Source organism: Schistocerca gregaria, chromosome 5 (genome assembly GCF_023897955.1).
Source record: "Schistocerca gregaria isolate iqSchGreg1 chromosome 5, iqSchGreg1.2, whole genome shotgun sequence".
NCBI lineage: Eukaryota > Metazoa > Arthropoda > Insecta > Orthoptera > Acrididae > Schistocerca > Schistocerca gregaria.
This window is the reverse complement of record NC_064924.1, coordinates 471,415,381-471,437,986: the sequence shown is the minus strand read 5'-3', so window position 1 is coordinate 471,437,986 and position 22,606 is coordinate 471,415,381. Positions and strand designations below refer to the sequence as shown.

Below are 22,606 nucleotides of genomic sequence, written 5' to 3'. Positions count from 1 at the left end.
GAAGCAACCGTTGGTTGTGAAAGCTAGAATTTTGTGTGTGTGTTTGTGTGTTATTTTATTGTGCCTGTCTACCAGCGCTTTCCCGCTTGGTAAGTCTTGAAATCTTTGTTTTTAATATATATGGATTACACCCTATGTTCAATGGATCACTGCCAATGTAACTGAAAACTGTGACACTGTTGCTTTCCATAACTGCATGAATCGCAACCTAATTTCCTAACTTCACACTTATATTGTTATTATTTTGTGATTCATATGCATGATGTTTGTTTTGATAGCACATTTTCTCTTGCCATATTTTCAGAAAACAAAATCCTTCTAGAAGTGGAAATGTAGAAAACTTTTTCCTGTGTAATACAAATTCAAAACACTGTTTCTTGAAATCTCTTGCAACAGTATCCGTCATAATATGGATTGTGACCAGTATTGAGAAAGTCTAAAATGTTGAAAACCATTGAGCATAATGTGTTAAATGATTGTTGGGCCCTGAATTGATAATCCAAATTACTATAATGAGTTCAGCATTCAGAAATTCACTGATAAATGACTGATTTCTGAAAACTCTGCCAAACATTTGTGAATCACATTTTCACATTTGCTTTACTTGTCAATTGCCCAGCTTTTCTCCAGCAACCAGTTTTAGGTTATACACTGCAGCTCTTCCTGGAGTTGCTCTGTGTTTGAGTGGAATCAATTTATACAGATGTCATAAGTTCTCTCTGAACCACATCTTCCAATTTCTCAATACTGTGTAACTTCATGATAACATTATTTAAATAATTTCAGGAATTACTTAAGAAATACAACTAAACACACACAAAGAAGGATAATCAGAAATAATGATAATTCAAACTGCAGCCACAAAACAAGTCACTTCATAGGTAATGTTAATTACATATGGCTGAGCTCAAGTATAATATTCCACAAATATTATTGCTTGTGTACCATACAAGCATTTATACCTTTTCTGATGAAACTCCTAACAGTCTGTGGATGATGTTACTTTGCAACTGCGAGCCTTCTCCAAGGGTTTTGACAGCAGTTTTTAATGCTTTAGGTTCTCCATCAAGAAGAAAGATATTCACTGTATCTCCATTCTTCTCTAATTTTGCTGCTATCTCTAGGGCCAACACACCTCCATATGAGTCACCTATTAGTAAATAAACACCCTTTGGCCAGATTTTTTTGATTTCCTGTAATGTAAGAAACTTGAGATAAATATCACATAGATAAATATATTAATGTACAACAAATGAGGCTGTTAAATAATATACTTAACACATATTAGTTATAAATCAGTTAAAAAAATGATATATGGGGTATTAAGTGATACGAGCTGTCATTGGAATCTAATGTTTGATATATCGCCAGTGAACCAGACCCACTGAAAATTCCATTGATCTATACCAGAGGTCAGAAACCCATTATTCATGAGCTATTTGAAGCTCTTTGGCTCCTTGAGTGTGGCTTTCCCACAAAATACCACATATGATCACAGGTGTACAGTGCAACTGAAACTTCATGGCACATGCACAGAAGTCTGTTTTTGGCCTGGGCTAGTCTACTTTGAAGAAGTGCTCAAAGACAGCAGTGACTCATGCCATGTGCACTGGCTGACCCTGCACCACTTTTTCTGCTTGTTATAGTGTCTTCAAGAGTGGGGGAGTATAATGGTTTGAAGTAAGAAATACGAGATAATTTTTAATGTGCTAAAGTTTATGCAAACTGAAGCAGTGGAAGGAATATCTAGTCCTTTGAAGAATTGGAGATGTTCCTTATGAAGTGTGGAAGAGAGTGCACAATTGACCAAAGGAAGAAAAACAGAAACAGATTTATTATGTTCACAGTGAATTAACAGGGGATCATTTGGAATGTGATTTACTAAGAACTCTAAGTTCTGAGCCTGAAATAATTGAAACAGATTATGATGGTGACGTAGAAAGACAGGATGTGCAGCAAAGCAGCCCCTGATTTTAAAAGTAAAATCTTGAAAACTAAGCTTGATCTAAGAGTGCAGCAAATAGTATTTTTACTGTTAATGTTGTAAGAATTTTATACAGGAGTTTTGAAATAATGTGAAAAGCTGTAATCACAGCACATAGTGTCTATAAATAGTGCACTGCAGCTCAGAGTGAGTTTCATCACTGAAATGTTAAAGGAGGCTGAAATCACGTATTCCATTAAAACAATATGTTTTTCTGCTACTGAAATGCCACAGGTTAGAACACAGTGCTACAACAATAAGATGCACTTTTCAAACATGATTTAACATTTCAAAAGAACCCCATGTGAAAATCATTCACAACCTCTTCACCAAATTCTAACAGACAGGCAGCATGGCTGCTGATCTAGTGGGGAATGTTGGTCTCAGACAAACTGTAGTTACTCCTGAAAATGTCTCCACAGTTTCTAGAATTATACAGCAAAACCCAAGGAAATCAGTCCAAAGAATTGCAGCAAAACTGACTCAAAGTTTCCCAGTTCAATTTCCATTCAAAATCCAAAGCTGCCTGGCCATACCTGTAAGTTGTTCAACAGAGGGTTGACTTTGCAAATCAGATTCTCACATTGTTTGCTTCACAGACTTCCACCTGACTGGAGTCATGAAATAAAAAAATTGATGATTTTGGGGCTCCAAAAATCAACATTTATGTGAATCGAAATCACTGTACTCTCTCAATGTTACTGATCAGGTTGCGGTATGCATCAGAGACATTAATGGGTCTCTTTTTTATACAAAAAATGATCACTAGTCCGCTGCTCGTGGTCTCGCGGTAGGGTTCTCGCTTCCTGAGCATGGGGTCCCGGGTTCGATTCCTGGCGGGGTCAAGGATTTTTCCTGCCTCGAGATGACTGGGTGTTGTTGTGTCGTCCTCATCATCATCATTCATCGACATTACGGTCGGAAGAAGGCAATGGCAAACCTCCTCCACTAGGACCTTGCCTAGTAGGGCGGTGCAGGTCTCCCGCATCGTTCCCCTATGCTCCGTCACGGAGTATGGGACTTCACCATTATCATCATCAGTGGACATTATGTTGCACTTTAGAAACATGTTGTCACCACACAGCTAGTGTTGAAGGATCAACCAGGCATTGAATTGTTCATGCAAGAAAGGGCCAGACCACATCGCATTGAACAGGTGTTTCACTGCCTTCATGAATACTTTGGAAAAACAGTCACTGGACTGGATTATTGCAAATTTACTGGAGCAGGGAGTGGCGTCCATATTCACCTCATTGGACTACTAGTGACTACCTTTGTTGGGCATATTGAGACACGCTGTCTATTGATACCATCACACCACACTGGATGAGTTTGAATGAGCAATTTGTATGGCACCTGAATCTATTTTCATTGAGACACTAGAGCATGTGATGGAACATTTCATTTTTTGTTTGCACCACCTCCGCACTGCAAGTCATGGACATTTTAAAAAGACTGTGATGTGCCTGCTGAGGATCAGTGTGATTATGCATGCTGATAGTGTATGAACTGCACAGCACACAACACCATCTTTCAGCAGTTTTTTGAAGTCTTCCAAAAATTTTGTATAACTTATGTACAAAATTTTACAGTTTTCACAAAATACATACCTTTGGTTTCACTTCCCCTAATAACAGATAAAAATAGTTGTAGATATGAATAGTTTTCTTATGTCTATTTTCTCATAGTTAGGTGGGGTTTATGTGTCATTATCATGAGATGACTGTTCTGAAGTGAATCACTGAGAAAATATTTCCAGAAACATAAAATGCAATGCATAGAGTAAAGTTGTATCTCTGCACTGTGCTGTACAATGTATTACTTCAGAGCACATCTCTCTACAATAAAGACTTTAATTGTATTTAAGATCTGCACTCTTGTGGTTGGCAATTCCACCTGTCTCTGTCCAATTCACTTTGTCTCCCCTCCAAAGTACCCTCACCAGCAGCACTTTCCCCACAATCACTGCCATTTTGCAGATTTAGGAGCCATGAAGTTTCAATCTGCCTGTATGTGTGATTGAGGTGTAAACAGTTCCTGGACAATTTGAGTCAGTCAATCAATCAGCAATCCCATTGTGCAATGGTTAGTGATAGTTGCATCACAAATCATGTGTGGCCAACAGAAGAACCTAGTCGACGCATTAAGTTACATGTAATTTTCCAACTAGCAGCAAACCTATAGGTATTTTTCTCTTGAATTTAAGAATTGTAATTATTTTGTGATGGTGGTTTTGTTATTGTAAAATTAATATTGTTTTAGGTGCCATGTTTGACATGTCCACAAAGAAAGAAAGAAGGGAAGTGGGGGATGAAAACCATGAATTTAAAGTTGAATGGTCAAAGACTCCACATTTATTCAAAACTTAAATGGTCTTCCTACCTGTCTCATAGGCCACAAAAAATAGGCTCATAACAAGAAATCATATTCAGAGAGACACTTTACAGCTAAACATGTATCATTTATTACTAAACATCCTCTTGGTGATTAAAAAAAAAGCAGTGGACTTTTAGAACCATTGACGCTCAAAGATCAAACACTTAAAGAGGATACAGCAGATGCAGTAGTGAGGTGCATTGAAAAACATCATATTCCACTCAATAAAATTGTCTCACCTCCAACAGAAGGTGCAGAAAGTATGATGAGAAACAGATTTGTTCCTATTTTGTAAGAAAATATTAATCACTAGATATTTACCCCTACTTAATTCATCAAGAAGTCCTTTGTGCACAGACATTTGCAGAATAAGTTGGCAAAGTTGGGGAACTGGTGATTAATTACTGTCAATTTAAAGAGTTTTTAATTAAAATGGAGAGGGAGTAAGCCTCTGTATAAAAAAAAGCCCTCTTCTTACTCATATTCAGTTTCTTCATTTGCCATTCAGCATTATTACATGCAATAGACTTCATCAGTTCACTTAACCTATTAAATTCTAAAATATATCTTTATAATTAGTGGAAAATCTTATATAAAGATGTGAAACAAATACTAATAAAGAGATAGAGGGCCTGGCCAGTACTTACCTCAGCTCAGTAAGCTGAGGTAAGTACTGGCCAGCCCCTCTATCTCTTTGTTAGTAAAATATATCTTTACACATTTAAGTTAATATTGTGCATTTCTAAAAATTCTTCTAATGAGTAGAATGGGTTATTTAACAATAGGTTATGTAACCTTTCCTTAAGTACTTTGATTAGCATGCTCGAGGCATGTTTAGGAAATTTGTCATATATTTTAATTGCCATGTACTTATACTGTTGTTAGTTTTTGCTAATCTGTTTTTTGGCAAGAGCAGAGAAGTACAGATTCTTGTATTGTAGTCAAGCCTTTGCTTCATTGCACCTAAATTTGGCAAGTCAACAAGTAAACAGGGTGGTCCATTGATTGTGACCGGGCTAAATATCTCTCGAAATAAGTGTCGAATGAAAAAGCTACAAAGAATGAAACTTGTCTAGCTTGAAGGAGGAAACCAGAAGGCCCACTAGATGGCACTGCCATAGGTCAAATGGATATCAACTGCATTTTTTAAAATAGGAACCAGAATTTTTTATTAAATATTCGTGTAGGACGTAAAGAAATATGAATGTGTTAGTTGGACCACTTTCTGTGCTGTGTAATAGGTGGCGCTGTAATAATCATAAACATATGGCTCACAATTTTAGATGAACAGTTGGTAACAGGTAGGTTTTGTAAATTAAAATACAGAACGTAGGTACATTTGAACATTTTATTTCGGTTGTTCCAATGTATACATGTAACTTTGTGAACTTATCATTTCTGAGAATGCATGCTGTTACAGTGTGATTACTTGTAAATACTACATTAATCCAATGAATTCTCAGAATGATGTCCATCAACCTCAATGCATTTGACAATACATGTAACGACATTCCTCTCAACAGCAAGTAGTTCGCCTTCTGTACTGTTCGCACATACATTTAAAATGTGCTGATGCATGTTGTCAGGCATTGTCGGTGGATCATGATAGCAAATATCCTTCAACTATCCCCCCAGGAAGAAATCCGGGAACGTCAGATCCGGTGAACGTGTGGGCCATGGTATAGTGCTTAGACAACCAATCCATCTGCCATGAAATATGCTATTCAACACCACTTCAACCACACGTGAGCTATGTGCTGGACATCCATCATATTGGAAGTACATTGCCATTCTGCCATGCAGTGAAACATCTTGTAGTAATATTGGTAGAACATTACATAGGAAATCAGAATACACTGCACCATTTAGATTGCCATTGATAAAATGGGAGGCCAATTATCCTTCCTCCTGTAATGCCACACCATACATTAACCCACTAAGGTCGCTAATGTTCCACTTGCCACAGCCATCATGGATTTTCCGTTGCCCAATAGTGCATATTATGCCAGTTTACATTACCACTGTTGGTGAATGACACTTTGTCGCTAAATAGAATGCGTGCAAAAAATCTTATATCGTCGTGCAAAAAATCTGTCATCGTCCCGTAATTTCTCTTGTGCCCAGTGGCAGAACTGTATACAACATTCAAAGTTGTCACCATGCAATTCCTGGTGCATAGAAGTATGGTACGGGTGCTATCGCTGTTGATGTAGCATTCTCAACACCGACGTTTTTGAGATCTCCGATTATCGTGCAGTTTGTCTGCTACTGATGTGCAGATTAGCCATGACAGCAGCTAAAACACCCACTTGAGCATCATCATTTGTTGACATTTCATATGTGGCTGAACACTTCCTGTTTCCTTAAATAATGTAACTATCCGTCAAATGGTCTGGACACTTGGATGTTGTCGTCCAGGATAATGAGCAGCATACATAGCACACGCCCATTGGGCATTTTGATCACAATAGCCATACATCAACATGATATCGACCTTTTCTGCAATTGGTAAATGGTCCATTTTAACACGGGTAATGTATCACAAAGTAAATACCGTCCACACTGGTGGAATGTTACGTGATACCGTGTACTTACATGTTTGTGACTATTGCAGAGCCATCTATCACAAAGCGAAAAAAGTGGTCCAACTAAAACATTCATATTTCTTTATGTACTACACGAATATGTAATAAAAACTGGGGGTTCCTATTAAAAAAAAAAAAAAAAAAAAAACAGTTGATATCCGTTTGACCTATGGCAGCGACATCTAGCGGGCCAACCATAGCGCCATCTGGTTTCCCCCTTCAAACTAGACAAGTTTCGTTTTTTGTAGTTTTTTTGTTTGATGCTTATTTCATGAGATATTTGGCCCAGTCACTATCAATGGACCACCCTGTATACTTAACACTATCAAGAATATATAGATTAATAACTATTAATATTCTATATTTCATGAACAATGGTTTACAATGTCCCCTATTATCTACCTTTGCCAATACTCTGATTGCTTTCTTCTGAATCACCAGAATTTCATTTATTTTTTTGCCGTTTCCCCAGAAGTTTAATCCATACCTTAAAGCTGATTGATAAAAAGTAAAGTATGCTGCCCTTATATATTCAAATGTCACACAGCACATCAGTCTCTTAATCAGATATACAGAGGGGTCCAAAAAAAAGTATCCACTGTTTAAAAGTCCATAACTGGCAAACTAATTGATGGAGTTGTCCAATCTTTAGTAGTGTAATAGTTTGTAGTTCCGGCAATCTCCACACAAGCATTGTACATCCCACGATTGCTACACGCAATGAATGAGGATGACCCAGATCGTGGAATGGAGTACTGCGAGTGGTTGACTAACATGGTGCACAACGATGAAGAGTTTGCAGAGATGATTGTGTGGTCTGATGAGGCACAGTTCAAACTCAATGGTACAGTAAATGTGTGGTGTTGGTTGTCTTACTGGGGCTTGATTGGGACATTCTTCTTTTATGGCACAGTTACCAGTAAGGTGTACCTTCAGAAGCTTCAGACATCCATTTCACCTGCCATCCGAGACTTTTATGGAGATGGAAGAGTTTACTTTCAACGAGATGGTGCCCCAGCCCACTAACAAAATCGTGTTAGGATGTACCTCAAGGAAAATCTACCAGGAAGTTGGATAGGCCATATAAGTGCTGTGGAGTATCCACCACATTCCCCAGGCCTAACTCCTCTGGACTTTAACCTGTGGGGAACACTAAAGGACGTAGTTTATCAACAAAAACTTTGAGAATCCATCGTACATTCCAACTGAACACGTTGCAGTCAGGAGTTCGTGCTGCAGTTCGGCGGCATCGTTTGTGTGTGGATGTTAATGGTGACCATTTCGAACACCTACAATGATATCTTTAAGTTGTACTGTAAGCTACACTTTCGCCAAAAGGAGACAACTCCATCAATTAGTTTGCAAGTTATGGACTTTTAAACAGTGGATACATTTTTTGGACACCTCTGTATAACTCTTGACAGCTTAACCACTATGTGTTCAACATGAGAGTTCGATGTTATTGTCAAGTATGATAACTAAAAATTTTGCATTTTATTTTTCTATTTTTTCAGTCTTTGGTGGTCTGAGCCACACAATCTGGATTTTTTTCTCATTTAACAGTACACCATTTGCATTAAACCAGGATATTGCACTTTCTTTTGCCAAATTCATACTTCTAACAACATCAAATACATGGTTCACAGACAGAAAAGTTGTATTGTCTGCAAACGTATATGTCTTTACGACTATGTTTCCTGGTAAGTTGTTCATATGTACAAGGAATAGAAGTGGTTCTAATTTAGATCTCTGTGGCACTCCCTGTTGTACCTCAAGTGTGTTTGTCAGATGACTTCCTGAACTCACCACTTGTTTCCTTTTATTAAGGTATGATTTTAAACTTTTGTCACATATTCCATAGTACTCAAGTGTAGAGAGCCAAACAGAGTGCTCAACACAGCAAAAATTCTTGCTCAGATCAGATAAGGTTACATGTATGTGAGCATGGTCCTCAAATGCTGCTAAAATGTCTCTCACAAAGAGTTCTAAGGCATGTATAGTTGTCTTTTCTTTTCTGTAACAAAACTCTGATGTACTTAACATATCATTTACTTCTAGGTATTTATACATCTGCTGATACATAATGCCTTCAAAGACTTTGATTACTACTGGAATAAGAGAAATTTGCCTATAGTTTGCAGGATCAAATTTGCTACCCTTCTTAAAGACTTGAGTCACATTGGACAGTTCGAGACGATCCGGAAAAACCCCTTCTAAGAGACACAAACTTATAGAATATGTTAATGGTGCTGCAATGTAATGTATAATTTCTTTCGGTATATTCTTTGACATATCAAAAATATCTGTACTATATAAATTTTTCATCTCTTTGACAATTTTACGAACTTCATCTTAGCTTACCTCTTTGAAGTGTTTTAATGAGGGTTTTGCCTGATTATGATTTAACTTTGTGCTCTTCAGATATTCTATAGACATTACAGTGGTTTTACTGATCAACTTTTTGATTTAATCAGTGCAGTTTATAAAACATTTGTTGAACGTATCTGCCGGTATTGGGACTGTCTTATGAAAGTTTCTGATTTCACCTTTAACAGGATTAATTACTGACCAGGCTATTTTGCATTGGTTTTTACTATTTTTTATGACATTAGTGTTGTATTTGTGTTTAGCCAATTGTATCTCTTTCTTATACAGTTTCTTAGTGGTTATTCCTAGGTTCTTAATTTCATTAGAACTGTTTACTATTTCAAGACACTTGAACAGCAGTAGCTCATTTTTTAAATTCTCCAACTCTTTGGTTTACCACATTTTATGGTTTTTTGTTTTACAATACTAGTTTTGAACAAAACGAGCATTTACCATACCTATTAAATAGTTGCAGAATGTTTTGTAAATTATTTGGGTTTTGGAATTACCTCTTTGAAATAATTTGTCCCAGTTAGTTATGCTCAGCTGGTGTTAGTTTTCTAAGATTGTTTTTTTGTTAGTATTAAGGTACTAGATTTTGATTATTTTGTACAGCCTTGTTCCCTTCCCTTTAAAAAATGTCTTAACACTACTGTTAACATGGAGTATTCTATTTGTCCTGGTTTAAGAAAATTTTCAGATAAACACAGGAAGTAATATTTATTTTGTAGTAATGACTCCTCCAGTACTTCATCTTTACTTCAAAGACCATGAATGTTTAGAAATAAGATGTTGCCGTGACTTATCTGTGAGTTAGCAGGCTGATTTTTCAAATTTTTATTTTCTTCCTGGCTTGAAATCACAAATTGACACAGAACAATTAAATTTTTCTCCATTTGATATTAACATCAGCAACTGCTGGATTTAAAAAACATATAACTGTGAAGTTAAAATATTTTTCTGATACAGAAACACTGGGGAAAATAGTGGTCTGCTTTTGAAGACTTGAAGGATGACATTTTGATTTTTAATACCTGGAATAGTATTCCTGACTAGTATAATCAGTTGAAAAAATTAGTGATTGCTGTTCTTTTCTTACTTGGGTCTATTTTATTCAGGTGAACAATCATTTTCAAGTGTGAACTTTATCAAGAGTAAATTGAGAAGTCATCTTATTGATGAGGACATGGAATTATGCTGATAATTAAAAATGATAACATACGAACTTGACTTTCTCAAACTTCCCAAGGAGATGAAGGCCACTGTTCATGTTAGTAGTTCTCAGAGATTGTCACAATTTAGTTTCATGGATACAAGGTTTTGTAATTTAATTTTATCAGTTAATAACACCACTTTAATTATGATATCAAGTTTTATGCAATCAATAAATAAGACCTTTTTCAGTATGATTTCAAGTTTTATGCAAAGTACCTATAGTTAACTAATAAGGAAACTGCCCAATCTGGCATGTCAAAACCTTACCTGATTTTTTTTTATACAGGATGGATACACTGAAAGAAACACAATGTCAAAATTTTAGCGGCTAAGACACATTGCAAGTACTTAAAAAAAATGAAATCTGCCAATTGTGCAGCTCACTAGATGGCTTGAGAAATGCATATCCCAGCCATAGCTGTAGCAGATAGCACATGTGCAACACGATGTACACCATCTTTGATTGACAGCACAGTGATAATCAGATAACATGGCACAACATGGTCATAATTCGTAAAATTAATTTCAATTTCCATTGATGTTTCTCTGATACAGCTATTCACAGTTACCATTCACTCAGATTTCTAACTCATTTAATATCCATAATTATTAGCAGTTGTCTTTGCAGTATTGATAAGTGTTGACAATGGATATAAAACTGAATTAATTTTCTTTGTGATTTCTTCATGCATGCTTGCTAATAGCATCTGTCTTTGTGCAGCTTCCAGAGTTTCACAGTACTGTGGCTTCCAGTTAATGTTTTCAACTACACAAAGATCAAATATGAAGAATGTAGCATGCAACTGAAATCACACACTTCTCCTGAAGACCTACATATATGTTATTTATGTGTTGTATGGTTATCTATTCCAACCATGATACACTCCCCACTCTGACTGTCCCCAAATCACACCTTGTTAGCTTTCCCGAATTTCTTAACCTTGAAGCTTGCCTCACTATCTTTCCCCAAATCCCTCAACATGCAAACTAAACTTACATCCCCAGAAAGAACACACAGTCTACCACCTAAAAACTGAACCCAACCTTATAATCCAACCTGTGGATAAAGGCTCCAGCAATGTTGTTTTGAACTGCAAGAATTACCTGGCAGAAGTAGTCCACTGGCTGTTAGATATGTCCACCTACAAACCTTGCCACAGTGACCCCACTCCAGAAAACCAGGCAGGATCTCCAGTCTCTCCTCAGATCCTTTGGCCCATCTCAGAACCTCTCCCAGAGTCCATCTCTCTCCTCAAACCTACCCTCCTTGCACTCCTACCTTCTACATGCTTCCTAAAGTCTATAAACCCAACTACCCAGGATACCCCAATGTGGCCAGTTACTGTTCCCCCACTTAGAGAATTTCTGCTCTCATAGATCAGCACCTTCAGCCTACTAACCAGAACCTATCCTACTATCTGAAAGATGCCAACCATTTCCTCCAGTGACCCTTCACAGTTCCTGTTACTTAACCACATAGTGCCTTGCTCATCATCACTGATGCCACCTCCCTTCACACAAACATCCCCAAAGCCCATGGCCTCACCACTATTGAACACTTCCTTTTCCCAATGTTAAACAGATTCCAAATCAACAACCACCCTCCTAGTCATAATGACCCAAATCTCACCCACAGTTACTTCTCCTTTGAAGGCATTACCTGCAAACATGTCCAGGGTATGACTATGGGCACCCGCATGATACCATCCTATGCCAATGAATTCATGGACCATCTAGAAGAATCCTTCCTAAAGGCCCAGAATCCTAAACCCCTCACTTGGTTCAGATTCACTGATGACATCTTTGTGATCTGGATCAAGGGTGAGGACACCCTATCCACATTCTTCCAGAACTCAACAGCTTCTCCCCCATTCGTTTCACTTGCTCATACTCAACCCAAGAAGCCACCTTCCTCAATGTTGACCTACACCTCAAAAATGGCTACATCAGTACCTCTGTCCACATCAAACCTACTAACCACCAGCAATACCTCCAGTTTGACATCTTCCACCCATTCCATACCAAGCAGTCCCTTCAATACAGCCTAGCCACCCATGGCCATCCCATCTGAAGCAAAGAGCGGTAAGCACACAATGTGGCCATCGCTGCAGCAGGGTTATCTCCGTGTCTGGATAAAGGAGACCATAATTAGGGTGCTTTTGGGTGCAGCGAATGCAGAGTGCATAAGATATCAGCTGTTGTTGGTGCAAAACTCGCAGTGGTGGAATCCCTGCCTCTGCGAAAAGGCTAAATACAGGGCTAGTCCAGAAGGCACCATTCGCAAGTCGAACCCCACAGTGGTGGATGGGGTCTAGGATATGCAGCGTTGAAGGCGATGCAGAACCATAGACAGGTCTTCCATAGTCTAAACGAGACTGGACCAATGCTTAATACAATCACAGGAGAACGGAGCAGTCTGCACCCCAGGTGGTATTGCACAGACACCTAAGAACATTGAGATGGGACCAGCATGTCCTCTTCAGCTGGTGAAGATGAGGGAGCCATGTCAACCGGGCATCGAAGACTGGACCCAAGGAGCATTGGGTGTCCACTACCTCAAGGGGCTGGCCATCGAGATACAGTTCAAGGATGGGGATGGACTGTACGGTGATGGCTGAAATGCATGACACATGTCTTGGCCTGAAAAGCATGGGAGAGAGCCCATAAGTGCACCCAGAAGATTGCTCCCTGTAGACGGTGTTATGCAGTGCCCATTACAGAGGAAGCAAGGTAGATACAAAAATCTTCAGCCTACAAAGAGGGGGATGCTGTCGGCCCAACAGCTGTCACCAGACCATTATTGGCTATAAGAAAGAGAGGGATGCTCACCACAGAACCCTGTGGAACCACATTTTATTGATAATGGGGAGTGCTGTAGGAGCAGCCAACTTGGACCCAAAAAGAGCGACAAGAAAGGAAGTTATGGATAAAAATGGGCAGAGTGCCACAAAGGCCCCATTCGTGAAGGGTGGTGAGGATGTGGTGGTGCCAGGCCTTTATGCAAATCAAAGAAGACTGCAAGGTGTTGCCAATGGGCAAAAGCTGACCGGATAGCAGACTCCAGGTGCACCAAGTTATCTACCGTAGGGCGGCCATGGCGAAAACCACTTTGAGTCGAAGACAAAAGGTCATGGGATTCAAAAATCCAGAACAGCCACCGACTCACCATGCATTCAAGGAGCTTGCAGAGGGTGTTAATAAGGCTAATTGGATGGTATCTATCCAACTGAATAGGCAGCTTCCCTGGCTTCAACACCAGAACAACAATTCTTTCCTGCCACTGGGTAGGAAAGACCCCCTCACTCCATAGACAGTTGAAGAGGGTCACTATATGGTGGTGGCCAACCACCGATAAGTGTTGGAGTGTTTTGTTATGTATCTGATCCGGTCCAGGAGCCATGTCAGGACAAAGGGCAAGGGGACTGGCAAATTCCCACTCGCTGAATGGAGCATTGTATGGTTCCGAGCAGCAAGAAGCAAAAGACAAAGGCAGTCGTTCTAAGTGCTCTTTCAGGAGAAGGAATGTGGGTGGGTACTGAACTGATGCCAAAGCTTGAGCAAAGTGTTGAGCAAAATTTTCTGCTACAAAGTCCAGATTGGTAAGGACAACACCACGCACAGAAATTCTTGCAACGCCGGTGGGAGGACGGTGGCCAAAAATTCACCTGAGTTTCGCCCAGACTTGCGAAGAGGAGGTGTGTGGTCCTATGGCAGCTACATATCATTCCCAGCAAATCTGTTTCTGAAATTTGATTAGGTAGGGGGCCTGGGTGTTGAGTTGATTAAAGACCAGAAGAAGGGCAGTAGAAGGGTGTCGCTTGAAGTGTTGAAGAGCATGGCGGCGGTCTTTTATGGATGCAGCAATTTCCGGAGTCCACCAAGGGACCATCTTCCGGCGTGGGGAACCTGAGGAAGAAGGGATTGCGGAAGCAGCTGCTGAAAGGATGGCAGCAGTCAAAGTCTGAGTAGATTCATCAACACTGTCATGTGGCAATACAGGGGGGATGGGAGCAGAGGAGAAGGCACCCCAGTCAGCCTTAGATATGGCTCACCTAGGAGGGTTGTGGAGCGAGAGACACTGAAGGAAGGTCAAGACAATTGGGTAATGGTCACTGTCACTTAAGTTATCATGGACTCCCCACTGAATGGAGGGAAGAAGACTGGGACTGCAGATGGAGAGGTCAATGGTAGAGAAAGTGCTGTGCACCACACTAAAGTGTATGGGAGCGCCTGTGTTTAGTAAACAGAGGTCGAGTCCTGCCAGAACATCTTCAACTGTCTTGCTAAGGGCAGCAGTCGTATGACTACCCCAAAGAGGGTTGTGGGCATTAAAGCCCACTAATTGCAGGAAGGGAGACGGGAGTTGTTGAAGAAGAGTGGTGAGGGCATGGGATGTGGGCGGCCTACCAGGTGGGAGGTAGAGATTACAGACTGATTGTAGTGGCCAGATGAACCCAGACAGCAATGGTTCCAGAGTGGTATGGAGGGGAACCCATTTACTAGGAGGTGTGTTTTTTAAGTAAGTACCATTTTGAAATTTAAAAAAGACATGCTAAGATATGTCAATAATTTTATTTTTACATGAAAGCCTGTACCTTAATCTACTTTTCCACATAATTTCCATCAATATTGAGGCACTTGTCATAATGTTGTACCAGTTGTCGAATACCCTCCTCATAGAAGTTTGCCCGCAAGGAGGAAATCGTAAAGCATCCATTTTCTCTCACCTTATTGTCCATTTCATTTGTAGCCTTCAAGAGCTTGAAAGTAATTACTTTTGGTAAGAACACAATTGTATATAAAGCAGCAAAATAAATTGTGAGATGCATCCTCACTGAATAATGGGAAGAGATGCTTAACTGATACATCATACTATGTAGATCAAGCCATTATAAATGAATTACAGCCATGATTTAGTTTTTAGGGTGTTAATAGTGGGTTACTGGTAACTGACAGATTATAGATAAAAGTCAATTTACAAATGGGGAAAAGCAAAAAATCACTTTCTTGGACAAGAAATGGGACATCACAAACTAAAGACAATTATGTGGATAATTACCTATCTTGATAAAAATTTTATTTGTGTCCTTATCATAAGGATAAGTACCATCAAAATTATCATATTGTGCACCTGTGAGTACAGAAGATATGTGTCTATTTCAAATTTCATAGCCATTCATAATTCACTTCCATTCAACTAAGAAGTAACAATCTTCAGACTTGTGTACTGCTTATCGAGCACTGATGATGTTTCCATGATGGAATCCACAAATATCATATGACATTCATTTGGCCTATACAAAAATGAATGTCATTTGTAAAATTCTTAAGCTGCCCCAAGAAAATTAGTTACATGTTCCATTGGTCACTTGCACAATATATCATAATTGGATGGAAAATGTCATTACACACACACATTATGTTAAACTGAATTTTAATGTAGCTGCATGATGATCATTTACAGCTGAGATAACATAGCAGAAAATAATAATCATTTTCGTAACTTAAGTAACTATAAGATAATTTGCACCAAATAAATAACAAATTTCTAAACAAAGGAGTTTCTCAGAAGGACTTTTTTCTAAATTTAGCCTGTTACCTGTCATACATTTAATATCACTATTACCAAGTATTATTTGCCTCTTTGTGAGTGAAAGTTAATTTTAATTAAGAGTAATGGCCTTAATTATTTTCTATCATGGATGTCATTATTCCTTCTGAACCCTAATGGATTATTTATAACAAATTTCATGAGAGAAAACATGTTTTATGGCGTTGTTGTTAAAATTACTCTTACTTTTATTATGGATGTCTATCAACTATTATTCTTATGGTACAATTTTTCGAAACAAAAACTTACTTACATACTTATGAGTTGCAAAATGAATGTATTTATATTTGATGTTAATGAATGAAAATAACTAAAGTAAATTATCTGACCAACATGTTTCTCTCCAACTTCAGGAAGTGCTTAACTATTGAATATTATGTGTCCTTTTAAATTGACCATTTGCAGCTAATCAGTACTGAAAATACTGATATTAAACACATTCCTAAAATTTCCTCTGTTGTTATACAAGCTGGACACTGATAAAAACTAAAACTGTAGGGATGGATTCCTGACTGGAAATGGAGGAAAAAAGGTGCTATGGACATATGTCCAGAAATGCATCACTGCCGTGGTAGGTGGCACTGATGAATGAAAGTTCCTCTGACCATGTGCTGTGTATTCCCTGTGTGTTGCAGGTTGTGTGATTGATGCTGTGTACTGTAATCAATAGAACGGTCCAGTATTCATGTTGGGTACAAGCTGAGATGGTGTTTGTATATGCCAAAGCACATGGAAATGGTTGAGAGGCTGAATGGGGTCCTCCAAATCTAGAGTCCGCACAGTCTGCTGCCCCCCTGTCCATCATCTGCCTGAAAAGAATTATTATCTCACAAATACCCAAAAAGGGCTTGAAATTTTGTGTGATGAGATTTGTGTATGGGAGGATACTTATTTTGGAACAGGCATGCTCCCTCAACCATTTCCACCGGCTTGACCATACATAAACACCATCTCAGCTTATTCCCAACACAAATACTGGATCATTCTGCTGCTTACATTTCACTGAATGAAACACGTAGCCTCCAACACACAAGGAACACATGGTACAAGGTGAGAGGACCTTTCATTTGAATACATCTACATATACATCCATACACCGCAAGCCGCCTGACGGTGTGTGGCGGAGGGTACCCTGAGTACCTCTATCGGTTCTCCCTTCTATTCCAGTCTCATATTTTTCGTGGAAAGAAGGATTGTTGGTATGATTCTGTGTGGGCTCTAATCTCTCTGATTTTATCCTCATGGTCTCTTCGCGAGATATATGTAGGAGGGAGCTATATACTGCTTGACTCTTTGGTGAAGGTATGTTCTCAAAACTTTAACAAAAGCCCGTACCAAGCTACTGAGCGTCTCTCCTGCAGAATCTTCCACTGGAGTTTATCTATCATCTCCGTAATGCTTTCAGTGCCATCTACTGAGCAATGATCCAGATGCAAGTTCCTAGGACCTTTTTTCCTGTTCCTGCAATTTGTCAGTTTTATTAATGTTCATCCTGTATATCTATTTGGATTGATTGTAATAATTGCATAATCTTAAAAAAAATTTCTTGATGTTAGATAACTTACAAATACAAAAAAGAATATAACTAGTACTGAACCTTGTGGAACTTAACGATTTCCTCCTTACAAAAAAATGTCATCTGCCCATAGCTGTTGAATTATGTACTGCAACATTTTTCATTCTGTTCTGTTGAGTATGGTGTGATTCAATTGTCACCCATACTGTTCATTTCACTAAAACCTTTCTTTCTTACAAAATGTGATTTCAGTTAGTGACACATTAATACTGAAATCAAATTATATGATCCATATAAAGTTTCTGTCAGTTTTCCTCTTAAAATCCTTTAGAAAATCTACATTATATATTTCCCATTAGCAATCTGTACACAGTTGAAATTATACAGGAGACATTGTTTGTAGTCCCAGCTCACAAGAACAGTATCCCTTGCTGTGATGTTTACAGAATTTACTAGTTTCAGTTTTTCTGACCTTGTGATAGGTTTCTATAGGACTTTTGTCTATTTTCCATATTGTCTTTACAAGATGAAGATGCTAATGTACAATCACTTATATTTAACTTCTATACCTCTCCAGATGCATGGTGTTCAAACAGGTATGTGACATCTATTTTGCCAGAACTTTGTAAAACTTCCAAAAAAATCAGATTCCTGAGGACTAGCATTTTGTTCCAAATATTATTGAGACACAGCCTTATAAGCCAAATTCATGATATATAAATACAAATGTACTGAAGACTGCTTGCTTGTTATTAATGAACCCTTATTACTGCACAACGTCCTTACAGACACCTTCTCAAACATTTGCCAATCACTTCAAACCACATATTATATTCTTACAAAAAAATGTGGAAAAATTAAATATGTACTTACAAAGTAATAAGAATAGAGAAAACATCAGGAAAAAACAACAAGAAATGAAGAAAATGTTTAATACAAACCTGAATAATTTCTTCAGCAGACTCTTCAATTGTAGATTTAAGTGGTGTTGCATGAATATTAAATAGTGGGAACATAATTTTATTGGCAAGTTCTCTATGATGTTCGTAATGTGAATAGATTCCTGACACCAAGAATACAGGTGTTGCATCTTTAACTTCCTTCCACTCTGGACAGAGTGTTGACATTTCATAAATGTAGTGTTGATTCCTCAAATTCCACCCAATTTCAGCAACTTCTCTCTTGGAAGCTGGTAACATGTACTCCAGCCTTTCAGCTATTACTTTGTCTGGAACAAGAAATTAAAATGCACAATGAGTTATTGCATTTATTTCTGCCATGATAAACTGATAGAATAATGTGCACCAGTAAAACTAATATGTTTATTAAAAATGAGCTTGTCAGATACACATACATTATTTATTTTTGTCTATCCACTAAATGTAACTGCACTATATTAAAAAAACTGTGATACTACAAGTCAACAAAATTTATGACCAGTATACACCTTCAGGAGACAAAATTCCATTACTGCTGATGGACACATTTTAAAGTGGAAAAACCGTTATTACCTTTTGGAACTGTTAGTTCTCTCCTCAGAGTAGGCAGATGGTTCTCGGAATATTGGGAAAGGGGTAGGTCACTCAGACCACAGGTTGGGAGGAACCCACCTTTTGTGAGTGCAAAAAGAGACAAAGATGAAGGGAGACGCATCAAAGAAAGTAGAGGTTCAAAGATAGTACTACTGAAAATTAAGAATCCATTTTTCACTAACAATTGTATCTGTCGGCACTACTGGAATTTCCCTTCCTGAGGGAAAGTACTAGCTTGCCATTCTATAACCTTGTAATTCTATTATTAACCTGCACAGTCCCACTATAGATAATGTAGTGCAGGTAATTATATTGTGAAAATGCACATTGCTACTCACCATATAGTGTAGATGCTGAGTCGCAGATAGGCACAACAAAAATACTGTCAAAAATAACAGCTTTCGGCCAGTAAGGTCTTCATCAGAATTAGACAGCAAACACACACACAGTAAGGGGGAGGCTGATGTGGGGAAGGGGAGAGATAGTAGGGTAGGCGTGTCAGACAGTGACATGCTGTTGGGGAGCACAGAGGGACAAGGTGGAAAGAGGGTAGAGCAGCTATGTGCAGTTGGAAGGTTATACAGAGGGAGTGGAGAGATGGGGAGGTGGGATAATGAAAAAGAAGAGAAGTAAAAAGACTGGGTGTCATGGACGAATGAGGGTTTCGTAGGGCTGGAATGGGAAGAGGCTGGAAGGGAGAGGAAAATGACTAACAAAGTTTGAGGCCAAGAGGGTTACGGGAACGCAGGATATATTCAGGGAAAGTTCCCACCACGCAATTCAGAAAAGCTGGAATTGATGGGAAGGATCCACTATGGTGTACACTGTGAAGCACTCATTGAAATGAAGGATGTCATGGTTGGCAATGTACTCAGCAACAGGGTGGTCCTGTTTCTTGACCGCAGTTTGTCAGTGGCCATTCGTGCAGATAGATAGCTTGATGGTGTCTTGTCCACATAGAATGCAGTACAGTGGTTGTGGTTTAGCTTGTAGATCAAATGACTGGTTTCACACATAGCCCTGCCTTAGATGGGATAGGTGATGTTTGTAACCAGACCGGAGTACGAGGTGGTGGGAAGATGGTACTACAGGACTTGCATCTAGGTCTATTACATGGGTATGAGTGATGAGGTAAAGGGTTGGGTGCAGGGGTTGTGTAGGAATGGATGAGGTTCAGTGGATGGCAGAATACCATTGTGGGAGGGGTAGGAAGGATAATGGGCACGACATTTCTCATTTCAGGACACGACAAGTGGTAGTAAAACCCTGGTGGACAATGTAATTCAGTTGCTCCAGTCCTGGATGGTACTGAGTGGAATGCTCCTCTGCTGAGGGGAATGCTCCTCTGTGGCCAGAGGGTGGGACTTGTGATGTGGTGGGAGACTGGAAAGATAAGGCACAGGAGATTTGTTTTGTACAAGGCTGGGAGGATAATTAGCCTCACAATGTGCTATTCTCAGGGTTTCGACTACATCTCTTCGTAGAGTGGCCTCAGTTGCCTGAGACTGCAGTCATGTGTGTGTGAGTTGCGTCTGCATGTGTGTAAATGTGTGCATGTTTGCTGTCTAATTCTGACGAATGCCTTACTGGCTGATAGGTATTATTTGTGACAGTCTTTTTGTGGGCCTATCTGCAACACGGTATCTCTGCTATATGATGAGTAGCAGCTTTCTTTTTCACAATATTGTTACATTCCATCCTGGATTTTCCATTGTTTGATTACAGGTAATTATCTTTCACATATAGTTTTTGATGTTGCTGAGCAACAGTCATACAATATTTTTTAAAGGAACGCACCACCATTTGAGTGTTGCAATGTTTATTTAAGTACAATCCCAGTTTCAGACCTTTATGCCATATTTAAGTATTTGATTTCATGTCTTAAACATATATTGCAGGACACTTTACATGTTGTTGTGCTCAAAGTTGGGCACAAATTAAGAAGACAATATTTTTGTTAATTTGTGGCCTACTTTGAGCTTGACAATATGTTAAATGCCCTGCAATATACGTTAAAGACATAAAATCAAATACTTGAAAGTGGCATAAGAAGCCAAAAGGTGAGTTGTACTTAAATAAACAATACAACAATCAAATGAGAGTTTGTTCCTTTAAAAATATATCTTCAATAAATATACAAAAGTAAAGTAAAAAAAGATGGCAAACACCTGCAATGATTTAATGGTCAACTGGACAACAATTTGTTTTAGAGGGGGTTGGGGAGGGGGAGAAGAGAATGAGAGAGTGCTATGTTCTTGTTAAGGAAGGGACTATAGAGAAACTGACAGAGAAAATTCAGTGTTAAGTTATGCATCCATATGAAGAGTTATGGTTGGAGCCTACAATAAATTCTAGTCAGAACCCGGAAAAATATATATTGGGTAAACCTAATAAATTCTGGACACATACAAAGGACAGAGACAACCTTTCCATGTAATCTCTTTTGGATTTGTTGGTACTGAAACTGAAAACAACAGATGGAATGAAAAAATATACACTATGAAAGGTTCCATATTCATGTCACTGTCCAGCAAAGTTTTAATCTCCCAGGAAGTTCAAAACAGTGAACATTCTGCTGTACAATGAAAGATTCATTCTGTAAATATCTAAGATGTACGTATGAGGCAAGATGACTTTGAATTATTTTGTAAAATAATAATTACTTACATAACTGTTGCCTCCTTCTGCTTCTCTTCCTTGTCCTTTGTCAATGGATACAGAAAAATAACATTTCATGTACTATTTATTGCTCATGTGCTCAAGTGTACAACACCCTGAAGGACTACATGGCAGCAATAATGTGGAGGAATAGTATCTGTGGATAATTTGTTTCGTAGACAATAAATTCTAGACCAATTGCTGTTTGAGAAAGTAAATTTCAGCCAGTGAACTTCCTTCTTCTAGAAATATTTATTGGAACTATTAAATATGTAAATGTTCTACTTATTTCTGATTAAAAGTGGAAAACTGGAGACAGAATAGAAACAAAGCTGAAATACTGGCTGTGATCAAACAGTTCTTACACACACAGCATACTGGTACAGCCCAATTTGGTGTAGAGTCCTGATATTATTTCAGATAATTACTATACTGCTATGGGAACAATATATTTTTCAGCTCATCCTAAGCAATAGAGGTTTGATGGTAATCATGTTGAGTCCATAGATACAGCAAAAAGTACAACAGCAAATCTTGAAAATGATAATCCTACCACTGTATATTAACAGGTCTGCCCATTTGGATGGCATTTATCTGATTATGAAGTATATCTCCTCACCAGCTGTGAGATAGGGATAAAGGATGCAAATTATCAATCTCCCTTCAAACCAAACTGATAAAAATAATTATCAAACAATAGAAAATCCAGGATGGAATGTAACAATATTAGAGAAGGAAAGTTGTTACTCACCATATAGCGGA

General features: G+C 38.5%; 1 protein-coding gene across 1 annotated transcript in view; it reads right to left on the bottom strand.

The window, feature by feature from the left end:
• Nucleotides 1-22,606, bottom strand: part of LOC126272096 (fatty acid synthase-like) — a 332,645-nt gene that overhangs the window by 22,848 nt on the left and 287,191 nt on the right. Inside the window, exons 32-33 of the mRNA XM_049974674.1 lie at nt 18,596-18,882; nt 963-1,193 (exon numbers count right to left, since the gene is read on the bottom strand). Of these exons, the coding sequence (XP_049830631.1) occupies nt 963-1,193; nt 18,596-18,882 (518 nt within the window). The remainder of the gene's footprint in view (nt 1-962; nt 1,194-18,595; nt 18,883-22,606) is intronic.